This window comes from Anolis sagrei, chromosome X (genome assembly GCF_037176765.1).
Source record: "Anolis sagrei isolate rAnoSag1 chromosome X, rAnoSag1.mat, whole genome shotgun sequence".
Classification (NCBI taxonomy): domain Eukaryota; kingdom Metazoa; phylum Chordata; class Lepidosauria; order Squamata; family Dactyloidae; genus Anolis; species Anolis sagrei.
In genome coordinates, this window is record NC_090034.1 from 86355606 (window position 1) to 86374473 (window position 18868).

Below are 18868 nucleotides of genomic sequence, written 5' to 3' on the forward strand. Positions count from 1 at the left end.
CAGTGGTTTGCTCTTCTCCGCACTCGCATGTCGTGGATTCCACTTGGTAGCCCCATTTCTTAAGATTGGCTCTGCATCTCGTGGTACCAGAGTGCAGTCTGTTCAGCGCCTTCCAAGTCGCCCAGTCTTCTGTGTGCCCAGGGGGGGAGACTCTCATTTGGTATCAGCCATTGATTGAGGTTCTGGGTTTGAGCCTGCCACTTTTGGACTCTCGCTTGCTGAGGTGTTCCAGCAAGTGTCTCTGTAGATCTTAGAAAGCTATTTCTTGATTTAAGTTGTTGACGTGCTGGCTGATATCCAAACAAGGGATGAGCTGGAGTTGTCTCTGCCTTGGTCCTTTCACTATTGGCTGCTACTTCCCAGCAGATGTCAGGTGGTGCAATACCGGCTAAACAGTGTGATTTCTCCAGTGGTGTAGGGAGCAGACACCCTGTGATAATGCAGCATGTCTCATTAAGAGCCACATCCACTGTTTTAGCGTCTTCCACACTGGGCATGCATACTCAGCAACAGAGGAGCATAGCGCAAGGGCAGATGTCTTCACTGTGTCTGGTTGTGATCCCCAGGTTGTGCCAGTCAGCTTTCGTATGATATTGTTTCTAGCACCCACTTTTTGCTTGATGTTCAGGCAGTGCTTCTTGTAGGTAAGAGCATGGTCCAGAGTGACTCCCAGGTATTTGGGTGCGCTGCAATGCTCCAGTGGGATTCCTTCCCAGGTGATCCTCAGAGCACAAGATGCTTGTCTGTTCTTGAGATGAAAAGCACATGTCTGTGTTTTAGGTGGGTTAGGGATCAGCTGGTTTTCCCTGTAGTAGGCAGTAAGAGCACCTAGAGCTTCGGAAAGCTTCTGTTCTACCACCTCAAAGCTCCCTGCTTGAGCGGTAATGGCACGATCACCAGCATAGATGAAGCTCTCTGTCCCTTCTGGCAGTGGCTGGTCATTTGTGTAAATGTTGAACATGGATGGAGCAAGCACGCTCCCCTGAGGCAGGCCATTCTTCTGTTTCCACCATCTGCTTCTCTGGCCCTGGAATTCAACAAAAAAGCTCCTGTTTGGTAACAGGTCTCCTATGAGGCGGGTGAGGTGGTAGTCCTTTGTGATATACATTTTTCTCAGGAGGAGGTGGTGGTTCACAGTATCATAGGCTGCTGACAGGTCTATGAAGACAGCTCCTGTGATCTGCTGCCTTTCAAAGCCATCTTCTATGTGCTGAGTCAGGTTCAACACTTGCGATGTGCAGCTTTTGCCTTTCCTGAAGCCAGCTTCCTCCAGGGCTGAGAGAGTGTGACTCCAGGACTGAACAATGGTTCTAACCCCAGTCTCCAGTTCTAATCCAACACCGAAAACAGACTTTACGCCTTAGTTAACACTAAGAGGGACTTCATGCCTATAGCTCAGTTAACACTAAGGCCTCATCTACACTACCATATAAAATCCAGATTATCTATCTGGATTATATGGCAATGTAGATCCAGCCAAGCGGGGAACTGTGTCAATAGTTTATTTAACACTAAGGAAGCCATCCCCTTAGTGTCGCAGCAGGTTAAACCACTGAGCTGTTGAACTTGCTGAAAGGTTGGCAGTTCAAACTGGGGAGTGGGGAGAGCTCCTGCTGTTAGCCCCTGCTTCTGCTAACCTAGCAGTTCAAAAACATGCAAATGTGAGATCAATAGGTACCACTCAGGTGGGAAGGTAATGGTGCTCCATGCAGTCATGTTGGCCACATCACCTTGGAGACGTCTAAGAACAATGCTAGCTCTTCGGCTTAGAAATGGGAGATCAGCACCACCACCACACCCACCCACACCCCCCCCCCCCCGAGTCACATATGACTACACTTAATGTCAGGGGAAACCTTTTTATATTAGTGTAGATCAAGCCAAGAGAGAAATTGTGCCGTTAGTTTATTTAACACTAAGGGCCCTTCCACACAGCCCTATATCCCAGAATATCAAGGCAGAAAATCCCACATTACCCGAGTGTGGACTCATAACTCAGTTCAAAGCAGATCTTGTGGGTATTCCTGCCTTGATATTCTGGGATATAGGATTTTGTGGAAGGGCCCTAATGGAGTCATCCCTGTAATTTAGTCAACACTAAGAGGGACTTAATGCAATGAGAACCAAGCCTGTTTCTTTCCCTGTCTGCGACTGGAGAGCCAAGAGAGACTACATGAAAAGGCTACACCATCCCACCTGCCTGAAGGGACTGCCCTGCTGGGCTTCCTTGCCCCCTTGGGCTGCCTCTTAGGAGGAGGCCCTGTCCCAAAGAGGGCCGGGCTGCCCCGTCTTTTGCCCAAGGTGCCGCCCAGGGAGGGGACCCTGGCTCACGGGGCAAGGGCCCCCCTCCCCATCCCCGCTAGAAATGATTCCTCCCAAGGCACCGAGTTTAAACAAGCATTTAATTAGATCCCATTGGTATTAATATTGCTTCTGATTTTTTAAAAAATCAATTCCCACTTCCTGGCATGTGTATTTCAAAGTACAATATTAATCTTTTAATACAAAACAGAGCTGTTAAGCAAACACTGTTATTTCACATTTTACATTCTTCAAAAAAATACAAATCCATGTGTGTATTATGCTCTAAGGGGTTTGGAGAAGCTCTTCCTTTGGAAGTACGGTACCTGTAACTCACATCTTCACATATCTCGCTCAATGCAAGGACATTTGTTCCCATGTTTCGGTTAAATTAGCACACGCTTCAATGCGACACACACAACTCCTGAGAGAAACTGGCTGCTTCGCCTCTTCATCATCTCCTCTTGGCCCTTCAGAAAGGAGGGAGGGGGGCAGGTGGGGGGCACCACCCGCAACACCTCTCTCCCCTAGTGATGGGATGTGGGGGTCCAGAAAGGCACTTTGCAAAAGGTCTCTGAGCACCTTTGGGAGCCTGCACTGCCCCACACTGGGATGGAACCACGTGTCCCATGTAGAAAGTGGCGTCTGAGGGGAGGGGCATTTGGCCCCCCACCAGCCCATTTCTCCCTCTCCAGCCCAGCCTTCAATCTAACCTGTGGGGCCTTAAACACCAGTGAAAGTCCCACTCTATCAGAGGCACCCACCCACAGCACCAAATGCCCTTTTCCCATTTTGCTTCCACATAGGAAAGGCTGAGAAATCTCTCCTCCAAGACATGGCAGAGCCTTCATACCCCACAAAACTGCTGAAGTGAAGGGCAGCCCCTCCTGACATCTCCCCACATCAACCCCCTGAAAAGAGAGAGTGGAGGAGCCTCTTCCATGAACAACACACTCCTCACTGAGAAGAACGAAAGGCCAAAACACCCATGTGCTGCTATGTATGAACGGCCTTTGCTTGAGTGAATGACCACTGCGTAGAAGCCAGTTCTGGCCAGCGTGCTCATGACTGAAAACACTCTGTGGGTGAGACACCATTCCTACAAACACGCCCAGACACACAGAGCAAATACATATCCAGTTTCCTTGGCTTTTCTCAGTGCAGAACCAGAGCCCAAGCCCCAAAACAGCCGTCACCCACATCAAAGGGGGAGGTAAGAGGGAAACCAAAGCAAGTGTGAAATAGGATTTCGAAGGAAAAGGTTGAGAAATAACACCCTGACTTTCAAAACAAACCTACACACCGCAGTTCATACCATATCCACATCACTGTCCCTGCTTCCAGGCATCTGCCGTGGTTTGATTGTGCTCCCCTGAAGAGTCAAGCTGCAGCCGCTTCTGAGCCTAAGACCTCTCCTGCCTTGGAAAGAGCGGCTGGACCCATTCCTGTTGGCTCCTCATGGGGTTTTTTTTGCATAGATGGGGCATTTGCTTCACAATGCATTAAACAGAGGGGAGCAGCAGCGGAGGTCAGGGCTTCCACCCGAATCATTCCAGGGTGCACAGAGAGATGGGTGAACAAGGGTGCCCCTTCTAGCTACACATATTGCACAGAGATTAAGTGCTCTTTTTCCTTTTCTCTTCTTTCCTTGCACATCTGCCTTAACTTCTATCAGAGCAATGGGGGAAACCACCCTAAGAACTCTGGACAGTTATTATTTACAAAGGAAATTGCAGCAATCAGCGTAAAAAGAGAACTAAAGTGCATTTCAGAGCCCAGCAAGTTAGTGTCAAAGGAACAGCAAAGAACTACTTCCCTTTGCTAGTTTCCAGCAGCAGCTTCCACCCAATGCAACAGACTCCAGGTATTATCTTCCTCCTCAAATCCGGGCTGGGTAGAAGAGTGCCCCTCACCCTCCCAACAGAGCTATCCAGGTTCTGGTTTCTCAACATGACAGAAGCAGTGCTTCCTGAACAGGGAGGGGGATCTTAACTCTACATAAAAGGTGGGAGGGGGCCTCACTACATCCACCCCACCCCAAGCAAGGCCTTCAGCATCCACTCCAAGGCTAATGGCCCAACACAGGGCATCCATGCCAAACCAAGGCAGATCTCGGGTAATGTTTGTCTCATGGGCACAAAAGAAGGACAAGAGGAATCATCTTCTGTCTGCTAGGAAGCCTCTGGGGAGGGCTAAGCATCGGCACACACCAGAAAGGGAAGTACCAAGGCCTGGGAGATGAACAGGCCAAAGGACAGCAAGACAGCCAACAAACACACACACACACACACATACTCAGCAAGGCCCCCCGCTATGCCAGCCAATGCCTCGTGCCATCCAGCTGGACTCTTCCTGGCTGCGGCCGCCTGATGAGACCCTGACCCCACAGTCAGGGAAGGCTCTCTTTTCTCAGAACAGCAAAGGGGCAGCTGCCTAATCAGATAAAGAGTAACAGGAGCAATGGGATCAAACTTCTTCAAACAACAACTAAGAAAATGGCAGATAAATAAAGCATTTTTTAAAAGGAGACTTCTCAAGACCTTACAGGCTTCTGGGTGGGGCAAGGGGAGGCTATGTTAGGAGTTTACCCTGAGTAAAGTTAGAAGATAAAAAATGGATGCACTCTTGAATTCACCGACCTGAACGCAGAGGCCAGTAATCAGCAGGAGCAGATGGAGCCTTGGGAAGGGCCATAGGATGGCCTGGTGAGCATCCATCTGCGCGGCGTAAAGGGGAGACTTGCTCAGAAATGGCGCAAGGACATCACAGGCCCAAGGACACTGCCACACCTTCACTAGCCAAATTGTTCCCCATGGCAAGACCAGCTCCCCTTGACCAAGACTAACATGTCATAGGGACTTCCACCAGCCGAGAGCAAATGCCTGCCAAGCTTGTATGGGAGCCTCCCTTCTGTGCCACTGTCCACTGCACCGGGTGAGCAGTTCTGACAAAACTGTGGCAGTGCAAACTCTCTAAGGTCCTGGGCTACTCATGTAAACACCCAGGTGGCTGCTCTGGAGAGGCAGCAGGGTGCTGCCTTTCGGCTGGAGACCTACCAAGCGGAGGACACCCAGCAGTGACATGGAACCAGACCATGGGCCTATGTGCAAAAAAGAGGAGGCACCAGGCTAGCCTGCCAGCCTCCTGAGAGCAACCCAGTGGAGTGAGGAGCCCTGGAAAGAGAGAGACCCATGAGGCTACTGCTGCCCTTCTCCCTGCCGCTGAAGCCGGGACACCACCAACACCAATGCAACCGCTCTACAAAGTGCAGATGCCCCTCCCATGAGGGCCCCCATATGCCGTTCCCCTTCGCCCTTTTCTAGCGCACACTCAGAGACTGCAAAGAGATCCTTGGGAGCTGCACGTCCTCCCCAAAACCAGCACCTCTTCTGTGGCAACAAGGTGCAACTCAAGGGAAGTCATCCCACAACATCCCCCTCTCAAAGTGACCGGTTCTATGCCCAGTGGCACTGTAAAGGGCCAAAGTGACCGAAGAGTCCAGGTGGGGCTCTTTCCCCTTGGCCTCGGCCTTTTCCTCCTTTTCTGTCTGGGAAAGATCCAGGCATCTCTCTCAACCTGCTCCTTGCGCCTTCCTGAGTCTGGAAGGGCCTCCTCACTTGGGGAAGCCACTTCTGGGTTCCAGTGCCCCATCCCCCTCCTCCTCCACCCCTTGCAGCAGGGCCTCGAGGGGGATCAGGGCAGAGGGGCTCTCGGAGGGACTCTGGAGGGAGAGGAAGTCGGAGACATCCATGGCACTTAAGGACTGGTTCTGGGGGGAGTCCAAGGGGTTCCCTCCCACCAGAGCGCTTGTCTCAAACGCAGCTGTCGGGGGAAGTGATCCAGCAGAGGGGGCGCTGGTGGCCAGGGGAGCAGGGAAGGCAGCAGGTGGCCCTCCCAGAGTGGAGGAGGAGGAGGAGGAGGGGGGGCAACTCTTGCTGCTGTTGTCACTGGTGCTGCTGGCGGCAGCAGCAGCAGCGGCGGCTTTGTCCTTGGCGGAGTCGCGGCAGGCGCACTGGCACTGGCAGGCCTCCTCCTGCTTGATGATGATCACAGGGAGACTCAGGCCGATCTGCTGTACGGAGCTCCCTGCAGACACAGAGGCACACGGTCACTTGGGGGGCAGGAAGCAGGCAAACAAAGCTTGGGATCAGGCAAAGGACCAGAAGGGCTGGGTGCCCCTCTAGCAAAACTGGGGCAGGGGCTCCCACCAGGCCTGCATGCCTTCCCATATTGGATGCAACAGGGAGGGAGGGAGTCCTGGGCCCCACAATGACCCAAGGGGTGGCAGCAGTGGTTGGAGTAGCAAGGGGCTCCCAATACTAAGTGAGCCAGCAGGCAGAGAGTGACAGCCTCTTCCTCCTCAATGGGTGCTTCCTTACCTCCATTGCCAGAAACGGGAAGGGCAGCTGTAAAGAAGACCTTCTCCAGCACCGGAGCCTGGGGCTTTGGGAAGAGAACAAGCCATTGGTATCTCTCATGGACAACAAGTTAAACACAAGTAAACAATGTCATGCAGCAGCAGCAGCAGCAAAAAAAAAAAAAGTCAATGGGAATTTGGCCCCCATAAATAGGAGTCTAGTGACTACATTAAGGGAAGTCATGCTGCCCCTCTATTCTGCCTTGGTCAGACCACACATGGAATCAGAATGTGTCCAATTCTGGGCACCGCAATTGAAGGGAGATGTTGACAAGCTGGAATGTGTCCAGAGGAAGGCAACTAGAATGATCAAGGGCAGGAGTCCTCAAACTTTTTAAACAGAGGGCCAGGACACAGTCCCTCAAACTGTTGGAGGGCCGGATTATAATTTGAAAAAATAAATAAATGAATTCCTATGCACACTGCACACATCTTATTTGTAGTGCAAAAAACACTTAAAAACAATACAATAATTAAAATGAACAATTTTAACAAATATAAACTTATTAGTATTTCAATGGAAAGCGTGGGTCTGCTTTTGGCTGATGAGGTAGGGTTGTTGTTGTTGTTGTTGTGTGCTTTCAAGGTGTTTCAGACTTAGGTTGACTCTGAGCGAGGGCCGGGTAAATGACCTTGGAGGGCCGTATCTGGCCCCTGGGCCTTAGTTTGAGGACCCCTGATCAAGGGTCTGGAGAACAGGCCCTATGAGGAGTGGCTTAAAGAGCTGGGCATGTTTAGCTTGAAAAAGAGAAGGCTGAGAGGAGACATGATGAGGGCCATGGATCAATATGTGAGGGCAAGTCATAGGGAGGAGGGAGCAAGCTTGTTTTCTGCCGCCCTAGAGACTAGGACATGGAACAGTGGCTTCAAAATACAGGAAAGGAGATTCCACCTGAGTGTTAGGAAGAACTTCCTGAGAGCTGTTCAGCAGTGGAACTCTCTGCCCCGAGTGTGGTGTAGGCTCCTTCTTTGGAGCCTTTTAAACAGAGGCTGGATGGCCATCTGTCAGGGGTACTTTGAATGCGATTTTCCTGCTTCTTGGCAGGGAGTTGGACTGCATGGCCCACGAGGCCTCTTCCAATTCTATGATTCTACTCATGGTAAGGAAGGTAAAGCTCTAACCAACCCACCCCACCCTCTGGGAGCAGAGAGCACACAGCTAGCCCCACTGACCTTTCTGGACCTGCCCAGAGCTGGCCATGCACTCTCCCCTGCCCCATCTGAGGATCCCGCTAGCCCTGGCTCCCCCAGCACTCACCATCTGCTCCTTGCTCTGGGGCACCCCAGTAGCCCCATTCAAGATCCACTGAAGGTTCTGTTCCCCCATGACGATGCTGGACTGAAGGAGGGCCGTGCTCTGGGAGGGCATCAGGGTGATGGTGGGGCTGCCAGCCAGCACAGAGCTTCCCCCCAGGGGCACCGCCTGGACCTCGGTGGCAGCAGTAGCAGCAGCAGCAGCAGCAGCAGCAATGCTCACAGTGGGAGCAGGAGCAGGTGGGGCAGGCCCTGTGGCCACAGGGAATCCCACTTCAGCTGGCTGAGCAGACGGTGTCTGAATGTGCTGCAGGAAGTCCTGGGGATTGGCTGCAAATGGGGTGTTGTTAGAGGCAGGCACTTCAGGGGCCAGGAGGAGGGGGGTGGGTGTGCCAAAGGCCCCTTGCGGAGGGCCACCAGCTACAGGGACAGCAGGAGGCGCCGGAGTGGGAGGCTCAGAGATGCCCAGCTGCAGGACCAGCGGCAGGGAGAGCGATGGGGGTGAGGTCTCGACAGGGGTTGCAGAAGCGTCCAGCTCTGTGTCGCCTTCAAAATCTTCGATCAAGGAGTCTGCATCAAACAAGGAGGTAGTGAGAAAGAGCTCGGGGAGGGGGAGGGCTTGTACAAAAGAGCCCAACTGCATCTCACAGTTCTCTGACTCTACTCTGTCCTTCCAAAGGGGTCTTTGCAAGGGGAAGGGTGCCTCTCTCAATGGCTGTCCTGCCCCAACAGCTCCGATTCTGCCTACCTGCTGGTTGGCAGTCCTCCTGGCTGGCAGCCGGCTCTGGGCTCTGGAACATGAAGATGCTTGCTGGTGGGATGGCGCTCAGGTCTTGGCCCTGCATCTGGGTGCAATGGGAGGGAAAGGTGAGGCATGTCCTGTCAGCAGGCCTTACACTGGAGCTTGAGGGCCCTGCAACCACACACTCAAGGCCAGACAAAATAGTACAAAACTCCTGTGCAATTAGCTCACATAACAAAAACTCCCCAAAACAATGTTGGCACAGCTGTGGGAAAACCGGAACATATATACACATGTGGTGGAATTGTGAAAAAATACTAAAGTTCAATAAAGTAATTAAGAAGGAAACGGAGGAACTATCAGGAATAAAAATAGATTGGAACAAGACACATTTTTTCCTCCAGAAAATTGAAGGCAAAGGGAGGTCTTAAAAATTGGATGGAATAATAAATTACATGTTAGATGCAATTAAAGCCTCAGTCACTTTAGGCTAGAAGGTGCAACAGAAATGGTACACAAAAACATAGCATAAATATTTAGCATACTACCTCCTCCAAAACTACATTAGCAAAAGGAAAATTTACTACAGGACGGGCCAATTCAGAAAATCATGGGAGGCAAAATGGAAAGGCTTAATTTACAGAATAAAGGGGAAAGATAAATATTGGGAATTAAACAATGACTGAACAATCGTAATAAGTACAGCAAAATTTGTAAACTGTTCCCAGGGAGGGGAGAGAGGGAGAAAGGGGAAATGATGAAAACATGTGTTACTAATGGAAAATGTTTTGAATGTTTGTATAATTTTGTGTAGCACTATTCAGAATAATTCTGATAATAAAAAGGCAAAACAAAAAAAAAACAAAAAAAACCCACAAAGCAATAAAAACCAGTCTCTGGAAAGAAAAACACCAAAGCCCTGAAATGGGCATCCCTTGGCAGTGCTTCCTCTTGATGCCCCCAGCCCTAGAGAGGCACAGGAAGACCGCCTGCTCTTAAGGGCATCGCAGGCTCACCAGCAAATATAATAAAAAGGCAGGCACAGCCTACAATGCCACCATCACCGCCACATGGGTGAGATACTCACTGCATTCAAATTATCCCGCAGTTCTGAATCTGTGGACATGAGGCTCAGGTCACTCAGGCAGAGAGAGTGGTTTGTGTCCTGGGCAGAAGAGAGAAGGCTGGTATTAAGAAGAACATTTGGCCTCCAGGGCCAGCAACCCCGCAGCCAGCATCCTGCCCTCCTTACTCAGGACTCCCTCCCCTTGGACTGTCTCTGACAATTCTTTCTCTGGAACCCAGGCCTACTTGGGCTCTTTTCTCCACAATACAACTAACTGAAGGGTCTGCCTGCAATCCAAGGCCCCTCTCTGATTGTGCAAAACTCATTTTTCAGGAATTCCAGCATAGGAGCTCAACACATTACTGCAAATGGCACTTCTATGTATGATGTCTGTGATGTTCAGATCAAGTTATTGTTAGGATTCGACCCCACACTGTCCAAGTCTCAAGTCCTCAATGAGGAATACTTAGTTTAAAATAGTCTGAGGGTTCCCCTTCCTGATGTCTCCTGAATGACAGCTGGGAATGTATCTTTTTCATCTCTCTTTCTGCTCTCATTCTGATTATTTAGAATGGATACTTTTCTACTGCAAGCCTTTTTGAATCTGCCTTCTGCCTTCTTTCACTTTAGTATGGAGAGTATGTGCTGTGTGCTTTGAGATCTCTCTCTGCTTGTGTGTCAGGAGAGATGCAGTGGTTGATGTTTTTCCTCTCTCTTTGAAACCGTAGAAGAGATGGGTGTTAGAGTAGGTCAGAGCCAGTTCTTGATTATTAAGAAAAGCAGTTACTGTATATACTTGAGTATAAGCTGGCCCAAATATAAGCCGAGACACCTAATTTTACCACAAAAAACTGGGAGAACGAATTGACTCCAGTAGTAGCTGAGGATGGGAAATGCAGCAACTACTGGTAAATTTGAAAATAAAAATAAATACCAGTACAATTACATTAACTGAGGTATCAGTAGGTTAAATGTTTTTGAATATTTATATAACACTAATTTAAAATAAGACTTTCCAACTCTGATTAAATTTTTATTCTAACCTTCTTCACTGTAAATGTGCCTATGTATCCTTCCAATAATAATAGAGTAAATTAATAAATTTAACAACAATAATAGAGTAAAATAATAAATGTAATAATAATAGAGTAAAATGATAAATGTAATAATAATAAAATAATCAATGTAATAATAGTAATAATAATAAGAGTAAAATAATAAATGTAATAAAAATAATAATAACAGAGTAAAATAATAAATAACCTTGACTCGAGTATAAGCTGAGGGGGACCTTTTCAACCTAAAAAAGGGCTGAAAATTTTGGCTTATATTGTATATACTCGAGTATATACAATACTTATTATTGTAAAAAACATTTTGTGATTTTTTAAAAGATTGGACTCTGCATGTTTGCCTCCTAAGCTCTGAATTCTTTATAGTCACATCACACAGCACTTCACACTCTCCTCGCTAGTCAGCTGATGCTCAACTTTTGTATCCTGTTTGTTTTTGGATGCTCTGCTTCATTTTAGGATAGTTTTCCCTAACAGTTAGCTAGTCACAATGTTAAAGAGTGCCCCTGGAAACCCATTCTCCACAGCACAATATCAGTTGCAGCATATCAAAACAGGAGGAGTTCTCCAAAAGTCTTGGCGATTTCTTGCTCTGAAAGGCACCCCCAGAATAGAGGCCTCCGGACTAAAGATGGCACAGCAAAAGTGTGTGACTTTCAAAGGGAAAAGTAGAAGTACACACCTCCGAGAGGTTGGTGCTGGAAAGCAAGGTGTAGGAGGGCCCTTTCTCGTGTCCCTTCATGTGGCTCTTGAGGCTGTACTGTGTGCTGAAAGTTTTCTCACAGCCATTGCTGGGGCAGAAGAAGGGTCTCTCGCCTGGAGCAAGGAGGAGGAAGAAGAGGGAAGCATCCACAGTGAGCAAGTATCAGCCTCAAAGTGTTAGGTTCGCTGCAGCTCATCATTGCCACCACCAGCAGCACATCTCTTGAAGAGGCTCTTCTATAAACCTTCTCAATCCCTCTTACAGTTAAGCTATAACCCCACAGTTAAAAGCAGTATGCAACATAAAGACACCACATCCCCCAAAAAACAAACTATCAAAACCAGACCCACACATCCCTAGATTGAGCTTTCTGTGATTTAAGCGATTTACCCTCCCAGATGCAACTCATACAGGGATCAGGAAATGCCTCTGCCAGAGGATATCAGCACTCAGAGGACAGCATTATTTGGGACACACCATTAAGGCCAATGAGTCACTCTACGCCACAGCTTACCAGTGTGTGTCCTGACATGTGTCTTCAGGTGGTGGCTTGCAGCAAAAGCTTTTCCGCAGCCATCGTGGTCACACCTTTAGCAAAAGGGAGGAGAGCACAACCTGAGGTTCCCTGCAGAATTAGTAGTTTCTGCCTCCTGCTGCTACAGCAGGAGGCCAGCTTTAATTCCATTTCAGGGCAGAAGAAGCCTCCTCAGAAGGGGAATGGACCCAGACCATTGGCTGTCACCAAAGAAACCAGTATGGAGGGAGGAAGGGAATGAGGGAGGAAGCCAACTGGGGTCTCAGCTTCTAGACTGAAAGGGGCTCTTTTACCACTCTGGGTCATTAGTGTAGGAAAGTTTTGCAGGAGCAACTTCCTCCCACACTGCGGCTAAATACAGGGTGAGGCAGCATAACTTCCTTTTTTAAAACGCACGCCATTCATTCGGTTGAAGTCACCGGGAGCCCCCGGTGGCGCAGTGGGTTAAACCCCTGTGCTGGCAGGACTGAAGACCGACAGGTCGCAGGTTCGAATCTGGGGAGAGGGGGATGAGCTCCCTCTATCAGCTCCCGCTCCTCATACGGGGACATGAGAGAAGCCTCCCACAAGGATGATAAAGACATCAAATCATCCGAGTGTCCCCTGGGCAACGTCCTTGCAGACGATCAATTCTCTCACACCAGAAGCGACTTGCAGTTTCTCAAGTCGCTCCTGACACGACAAAAAAAAAAAGTCGGTTGAAGACGTAGCGGAGCGCTAGTGGTCTCATTGAGGGGCGGAGTATAAAGTTTTGTCCTGACACAGTTCAGTCACCATCATGCATTGGAACAGTGAGGAGCACGCTTTTGGCATTGAGGCCTACTTTTCGAGCGGATTTGGAGTAGCCGGCCCACTCTCCAGATTTGGTCCCTTGTGATTTTTTTCTATGGGGTTTTTTGAAATCCCGGGTTTATGTGAACCGTCCAAGGACCCTACAAGATTTGAAGACCAACATTCAGGAAGAAACTGCCAACATAATACCTGCTATGCTGGCAAGAGTCATTACAAACGCCAGAAATCAGTTTACTCAGTGTATGGAGAATGGGGGTGTCACCTACCTAATTTGCTCTTCAAAACTATGTAAAACAAAACTTTAGGTATGCGCCTACATTATTAAAAAAATCAAAAAATCTGATTCATACAATGGGTTTTATTAAGTTTTGAAAAAAGGAAGTTATGCTGCTTCACCCTGTACTTGAAGCCTTCCTCCTGAGCAAGTTGCAAAAGCTACAGCTATTGGTTCTTTTAACTACATGCAACATAAATTCTACGGGGCCCCGGAGATTTTGATTTGCAAGATCACTCCAGAAGGGAACACTCTGGAGAGCCAGGATGAGAAGGTGTTCTGTCAGCCAGAATGTGGCCTTGCCTGGGAATCTATAGAGAATCATGGAGTTCAAAAAAAGCTGCGGTTCAAACCTTAGAAATGTCTGAGATCAAGGGGATGTCACAGCAAATATTGGAAGTAACCCAAGGCTCTCCTCCCCCCACCCACCTCCACCCCCTGCTTGGAGAGTCACCTGAATGGCTTCTCTCCAGTGTGAGTCCGAATGTGTTTCCGCAGATCGCTCAGTGTGGTGAAGTACTTGCTGCAACCCTCAGATTCACAGTTAAACGTCTTCCCCGTGTGGAGCCTCTGGTGGGCTTTCAACCTACATGAGAAGTAGGGGGGAGGGGATGGAAACAGCGGGGTCTCCATTTATATGGGTCTGTTCTGCAGCAAGATTGACAATACAAAGGAGTGCCATGGCCAGCAGACACTCAAAAGGCCAGCCTCCACTTGGCACCAAGAGAAACGCCAGACAGGGAAGCAGAAAAAAAAATAACCCACTAAGAGGGTTCTTCTTTCAAACGCTAATGGGGATCAGCTAAGAAAATGCATCCACAACCTGAAGGAGGAATCCCTGAAGGGAAAGTGCCAGCTCTTGCCCCCAGGGCTGTTCGTACCTGTACAGTGTATTGAAGGCCTTTTCGCAGCCCTGAACGTCGCACTCGAAGGGCTTCTCCTTGGTGTGAACTCGGACGTGGATTTTGAGGCTGTAGGACGTGAGAAAGGCCTTCCCGCAGCCTTCCTGGTTGCACACAAAGGTGTACTCACCCCGGTGTGTCTTCTGGTGGGTGCGAAGGTTGCCCGCAGTACTGTAAGTGCGAGGGCAGCCTTCAAAGGTGCACTGATAGCGCTTCACCTGCAGACACACAAAGACACATAATGCCACGTCTCCCACACAACACAGTCAGGTGGGGCAGGTGCCATAGGGGATGGCAGGAAGAGGAGACAGCTCTTGTGGGGGAGATGCTTCAGCTGCCCTCGCAAGACATCCAACTTTGGCTGGTGCCATCAACAGCAAACCTGCCAGCACAAAGCTCTTATATCCACCAGGGAACAACAAACAAGATCCAATAGAGAAAGGGAGCCACCAGTGGCACATCTTTCCCATGCATTCCTGAGCACACAGCCTGCCTCTGACTGGGAGAACAGGCTGAGTGAGAACCAACATACAACTTTGTGGGTGTCCTGGGCGCCATCTCCCCACACACCAGGTACTGATGCTCTTTAGATGGCTGCCAGGGTGAGATTAGAGTAAACTGTCCTCAGGGAGAGAAGAGACCTTTTGCAGAAACCCAAAACTTCAGCAGACAGCTCTGTAGGTTCCAAAGCCTCACCCTGAAACCTGGTCTCCTGCAAGGGCCTTCCTTAGGGATTCACTCTTGAACTGGCCCCTCTGGGCAACCTCTCAGAATGCTCTGATTAGTGAACAGCAGAAGGGAGATGAGCACCAGCTAGATCTCCTGCTGCTAAAGAGCTGCTCTTCAATGAGGAAACTCTGGTAACAGCAGCAAAGTCTGGCCAATAAAGCAGGAGAAACATTCAAAACAGAAAGCTAGTTCTGCACTGCCACTTTTCAGAACAGGAAAAACAGGCAAGGCCTGGCTTGCAAGTAGGCGGGTGCCACAGGAAGCGGGTAGCAGTTTAACAGGGGTATGAATCAGCCGACCAATGCTTTCCATCCAAAGAAACTCTGGGCCTGACACAAACACAGAATCCAAGCTGAGAGATAGCAGTGAGACTTTTCTAACTAGACAGGGTGCACCAAGGCCTCTGTGGCCCAAGGCAGCGGGTGCCCTTCTGGGGCATGGAACCTGCCACTCACCTCCTTCACCTTGGTCTCAGGGCACTCAGATTGCAGTGTGAGGGTGGCCCCTTCGATGTTGCGTGGCATGGGAGTGGAGCCAGGGTGGATGGTCAGGTGGATCTGGTCTGGGGAAATAATGTGCTGCACGTAACCCTGGGAGACGCCCTCATGGCTGGCCATCAGAGCCTGGAAGCGGTCTTCGTGGCCCTCCGGCAGGAAAGGCAGGGTCTCTGGGCCGGGCCCCTCCTCCTCTTCTTCCTCCTCCTCCTCGCCCTCCAGCGGGGCCCGGTCCTGCTCAATGAGGACGGTGGTCCGGTCATAGACCATCCGGGGTGAGGACGGTGCCAGGCCATTCTGGCCCACCAGCCTCAGCAACGCGTCCTCCTCCTCCTCGTCCTCCTCTTCATCCTCCTCCACCACATAGTAGATGACATTCTCTGGGCTGTGCTCCCCCATGGCTCAGCGGCGCTCAGTGGCGCTCAGCGAGGCTCACAGGCGGTGCATCTGGAGAGGGACGAGGCAGGAACACAGTGAGAAGAGTCCCGCAGAAGGAGACCTGCTTCTCAACAGACCTGATATTAAACAGTGGCATGTCTATGTTTGGGTGGCTCTTGAACTTCCAAGTCCAAAACACCTGGAGGGCCAAAGTCTGCCCATGCCTGCTCTAAATCTTTTGCAGACACTTCACAAACAATAGACTCTAACAATAATCCTGCCTGCCATAAAAGAAGGTGCCATCTAACCCCCACAGACAGATGGCCATCCAGCCTCTGCTTGAAAACCTCCAGAGATGGAAGGAGGCTCCACTGCACCCCGGGTCTATATGAATATGTAACAAAATTTGAGAAAATGTCCTGTTCCTGGTTTGAAAGTGTTATTTCCTGTTTAAATGTGTAGTCCTTACTTTGAAAGGAGTTGTTCTACTCCAGAAACTTGGTTTTCATGGCTGCAGCAAACTATGTTTAATTGGTTGAGACTCAATGAAGAGATATTCGTTGAAAAAAATGGAGTAAAATAATAATAATAATCACAATAATAATAATAATAATAATAATAATAATAATAATAATATAATAATACTTTATTTATATACCACTCTATCTCCCCGAGGGGACTCAGAGCAGTTCCCAGGTAACATCACAAAACATACAAAGAAAATCAACATAACCATAAGATTAACAAAACAATATTGCATAAAAATTGTCACCACAACACACATTTATTAAAAGTAATCCTGCCTGTTCAAGGCAATTTAAAAATTTACAATGTGCTCTAGCAGAATGTGCCTCCCACAATAAACAAAGTTTTGACAGTTTAACAAACTTTTCTCATGTTTTTATGACAGAACCAATTAGGAAATGACATTTAAAATGCAGGAACAAAAACTGTGTTACATAGTGTATTCCACTAGAGTTAGAAAGGACCCCAAAGGGCCATCCAGTCCAGCCCCTTTATGCCAGGCAAGAAAACAACATCCCTAGGCCTTCCAAAAGATGACCATTCAGCCAGAGATATGACAGATAGATGGATATGATTAAGTGAAATGCATGTAAGAGATAGATCAATTTGGAAGAGACCTCAAGGGCCACCCAGTCATAAAGGAAGGCACAACCCAAACCCTCCCGACAGATGGCCATCCAGCCTCTGCTTGAAAATATCCAGAGAATGAAGCTTATGCCAGTCTCGAACAGCCCTCTCGTAACTGGATCTAAATGGTCGCCTCACTCAAAAAGAGGGCGAAAGGCCTCTAAGATAAAGGGGGGGGGGTGCTGAATGGGGGGCACAGGAAAAATAAGTCACGGGGTTCCCTCACCGGCTCCCGGGAAGAGGAGAAGCAGCATCCGCGGCATCAACAGCGCCCTCCGGTGCCCGGCCTCCATGGCGCCCCGATCGAGTCGCCCCTTCCCTCGTCGTACGAGCAGCCGCGCTTCCGCTTCCGCCCGGCGCAGCGCACGTCGGGAGGGCACCACTTCCGGCCACGCCTCTCCGGGGGAGAGTGGCATTCCACTGAGGTCCCGCCCCTGAAGGGAACTTCCGCTCGTTCTCTCGAAGGTGCGCACTAGCCAAGCCCTCCCGACAGGTGGCCACTCAGCCTCTGCTGGAAAAGTCTTTAGAGAAGGCTGTCTGTACCCCACTCAAGTTGGAAGGGAACCCCAAAGGCTATCCAGACCAACCCCTTCCTGCCAGGCTGGACGACACAATTCGATCCGTCCCGACAGATGGCCATCCAGCCGCAGATATGATAGAGAAACAGATATGACAGATATATTATTGGGTTGTTGTAGGTTTTTCCGGGCTATATGGCCATGTTCTGGAGGCAATTTTTCTCCTGACGTTTCGCCTGCATCTATGGCAAGCATCCTCAGAGGTAGTGAGGTCTGTTGGAAGTAGGAAAAATGGGTTTATATATCTGTGGAATGACCAGGGTGAGACAAAGGACTTTTGTCTGCTGGGGCTAGCTGTGAATGTTTCAGCTGATCACCTTGATTAGCATTCAATGGCCTGGAAGTGCCCGGGGGGAATCCTTTGTTGAGAGTGATTTTATGTGCCTGTTTGTTTCCCCTCTGCTGTTTTGCTGTTGTAATTTTTGAGTTTTTTAATACTGGTAGCCAGATTTTGTTCATTTTCATGGTTTCTTCCTTTCTGTTGAAATTGTCCACATGCTTGTGGATTTCAGTGGCTTCTCTGTGTAGTCTGACATGGTGGTTGTGAGAGTGGTCCAGCACTTCTGTGTTCTCAAATAATCTTCTCTCTTTTTTTGGTAGTTACAAACCTGGTAGATGCAGGGAATGCTGTGGATGTAGCATATCTTGATTTCAGGAAGGCCTTTAATGAAACCCCCCATGACTTTCTTGCAAACAAACTATAGCCAATTTTTAAAATTATTTTTATTGTGTCAGAAGCAAGTTGAGAAACTGCAAGTTACTTCTGGTGTGAGATGTTGCCCAGGGGATGTCTGTGAGAAGTTTCTCTCATGTCCCCACATGGGAAGCTGGAGCAGGCACACAGGAGCTCACCCCATCTCGCGGATTCAAACTGCCGACTTTCAGATCAGCAGTTCAGCCAGCCCAGGGGTTTAACTCGTTGTGCCATCGTGGCTCATAACTAGTCAAATGTGTACCTGTCCGAACGTATCTCCTGCTATGAACCATCACAAAGCTTAAGATCATCAGGAGAGGCCCTGCTCTCGATCCCACCACTCTCGCAAACGCGGTTGGTGGGGACGAGAGACAGGGCCTTCTTGGCAGTGGCCCCCCATCTGTGGAACTCTCTCCCTAAGGACATCAGGTTGGTCACCACCCTCCTGTCCTTTAGAAAACAACTGAAGACCTGGCTCTGGGACCAGGTGTTCGATTAGAGGCCAGCGGCAATAGGAAAAGGAAATTTGGATTTTTGCAACATGGATTCTCCCGGCTCAGTTTTACTGGCACGTTAATCTATTAATTTATTGTTAAATTTTATTGATGATGTACAATGTTTTAAAATGATTTTATTGTAAGTTGTAGTTTTTATGGTATTTATGTTGTTAGCATCCTCTGATGCTCATGAGGCTGCGCTGAGTCCCCCTTGTGGGGAGAAAGCGGGATATAAATATATGAAATAAATACATAAATAATGCTACTATTAAGTGGATCTGTAGTTG

At 49.0% G+C, this 18868-nt stretch overlaps 1 protein-coding gene across 1 annotated transcript; it reads right to left on the reverse strand.

Moving 5' to 3' along the window:
- Positions 1 to 4781: 4781 nt before the first annotated feature.
- Positions 4782 to 17187, reverse strand: MTF1 (metal regulatory transcription factor 1). Its single transcript, XM_060784009.2, has 11 exons — positions 17039 to 17187; positions 15244 to 15729; positions 14039 to 14277; positions 13612 to 13743; positions 12071 to 12144; positions 11536 to 11669; positions 9802 to 9879; positions 8721 to 8817; positions 7977 to 8542; positions 6681 to 6744; positions 4782 to 6387 (listed from the first exon to the last, which is right to left on the reverse strand). The coding sequence occupies exons 2-11, from the start codon at positions 15679 to 15681 to the stop codon at positions 5915 to 5917; spliced, it is 2295 nt and encodes a 764-aa protein (XP_060639992.2). The 5' UTR covers positions 15682 to 15729; positions 17039 to 17187; the 3' UTR covers positions 4782 to 5914.
- Positions 17188 to 18868: the final 1681 nt, after the last annotated feature.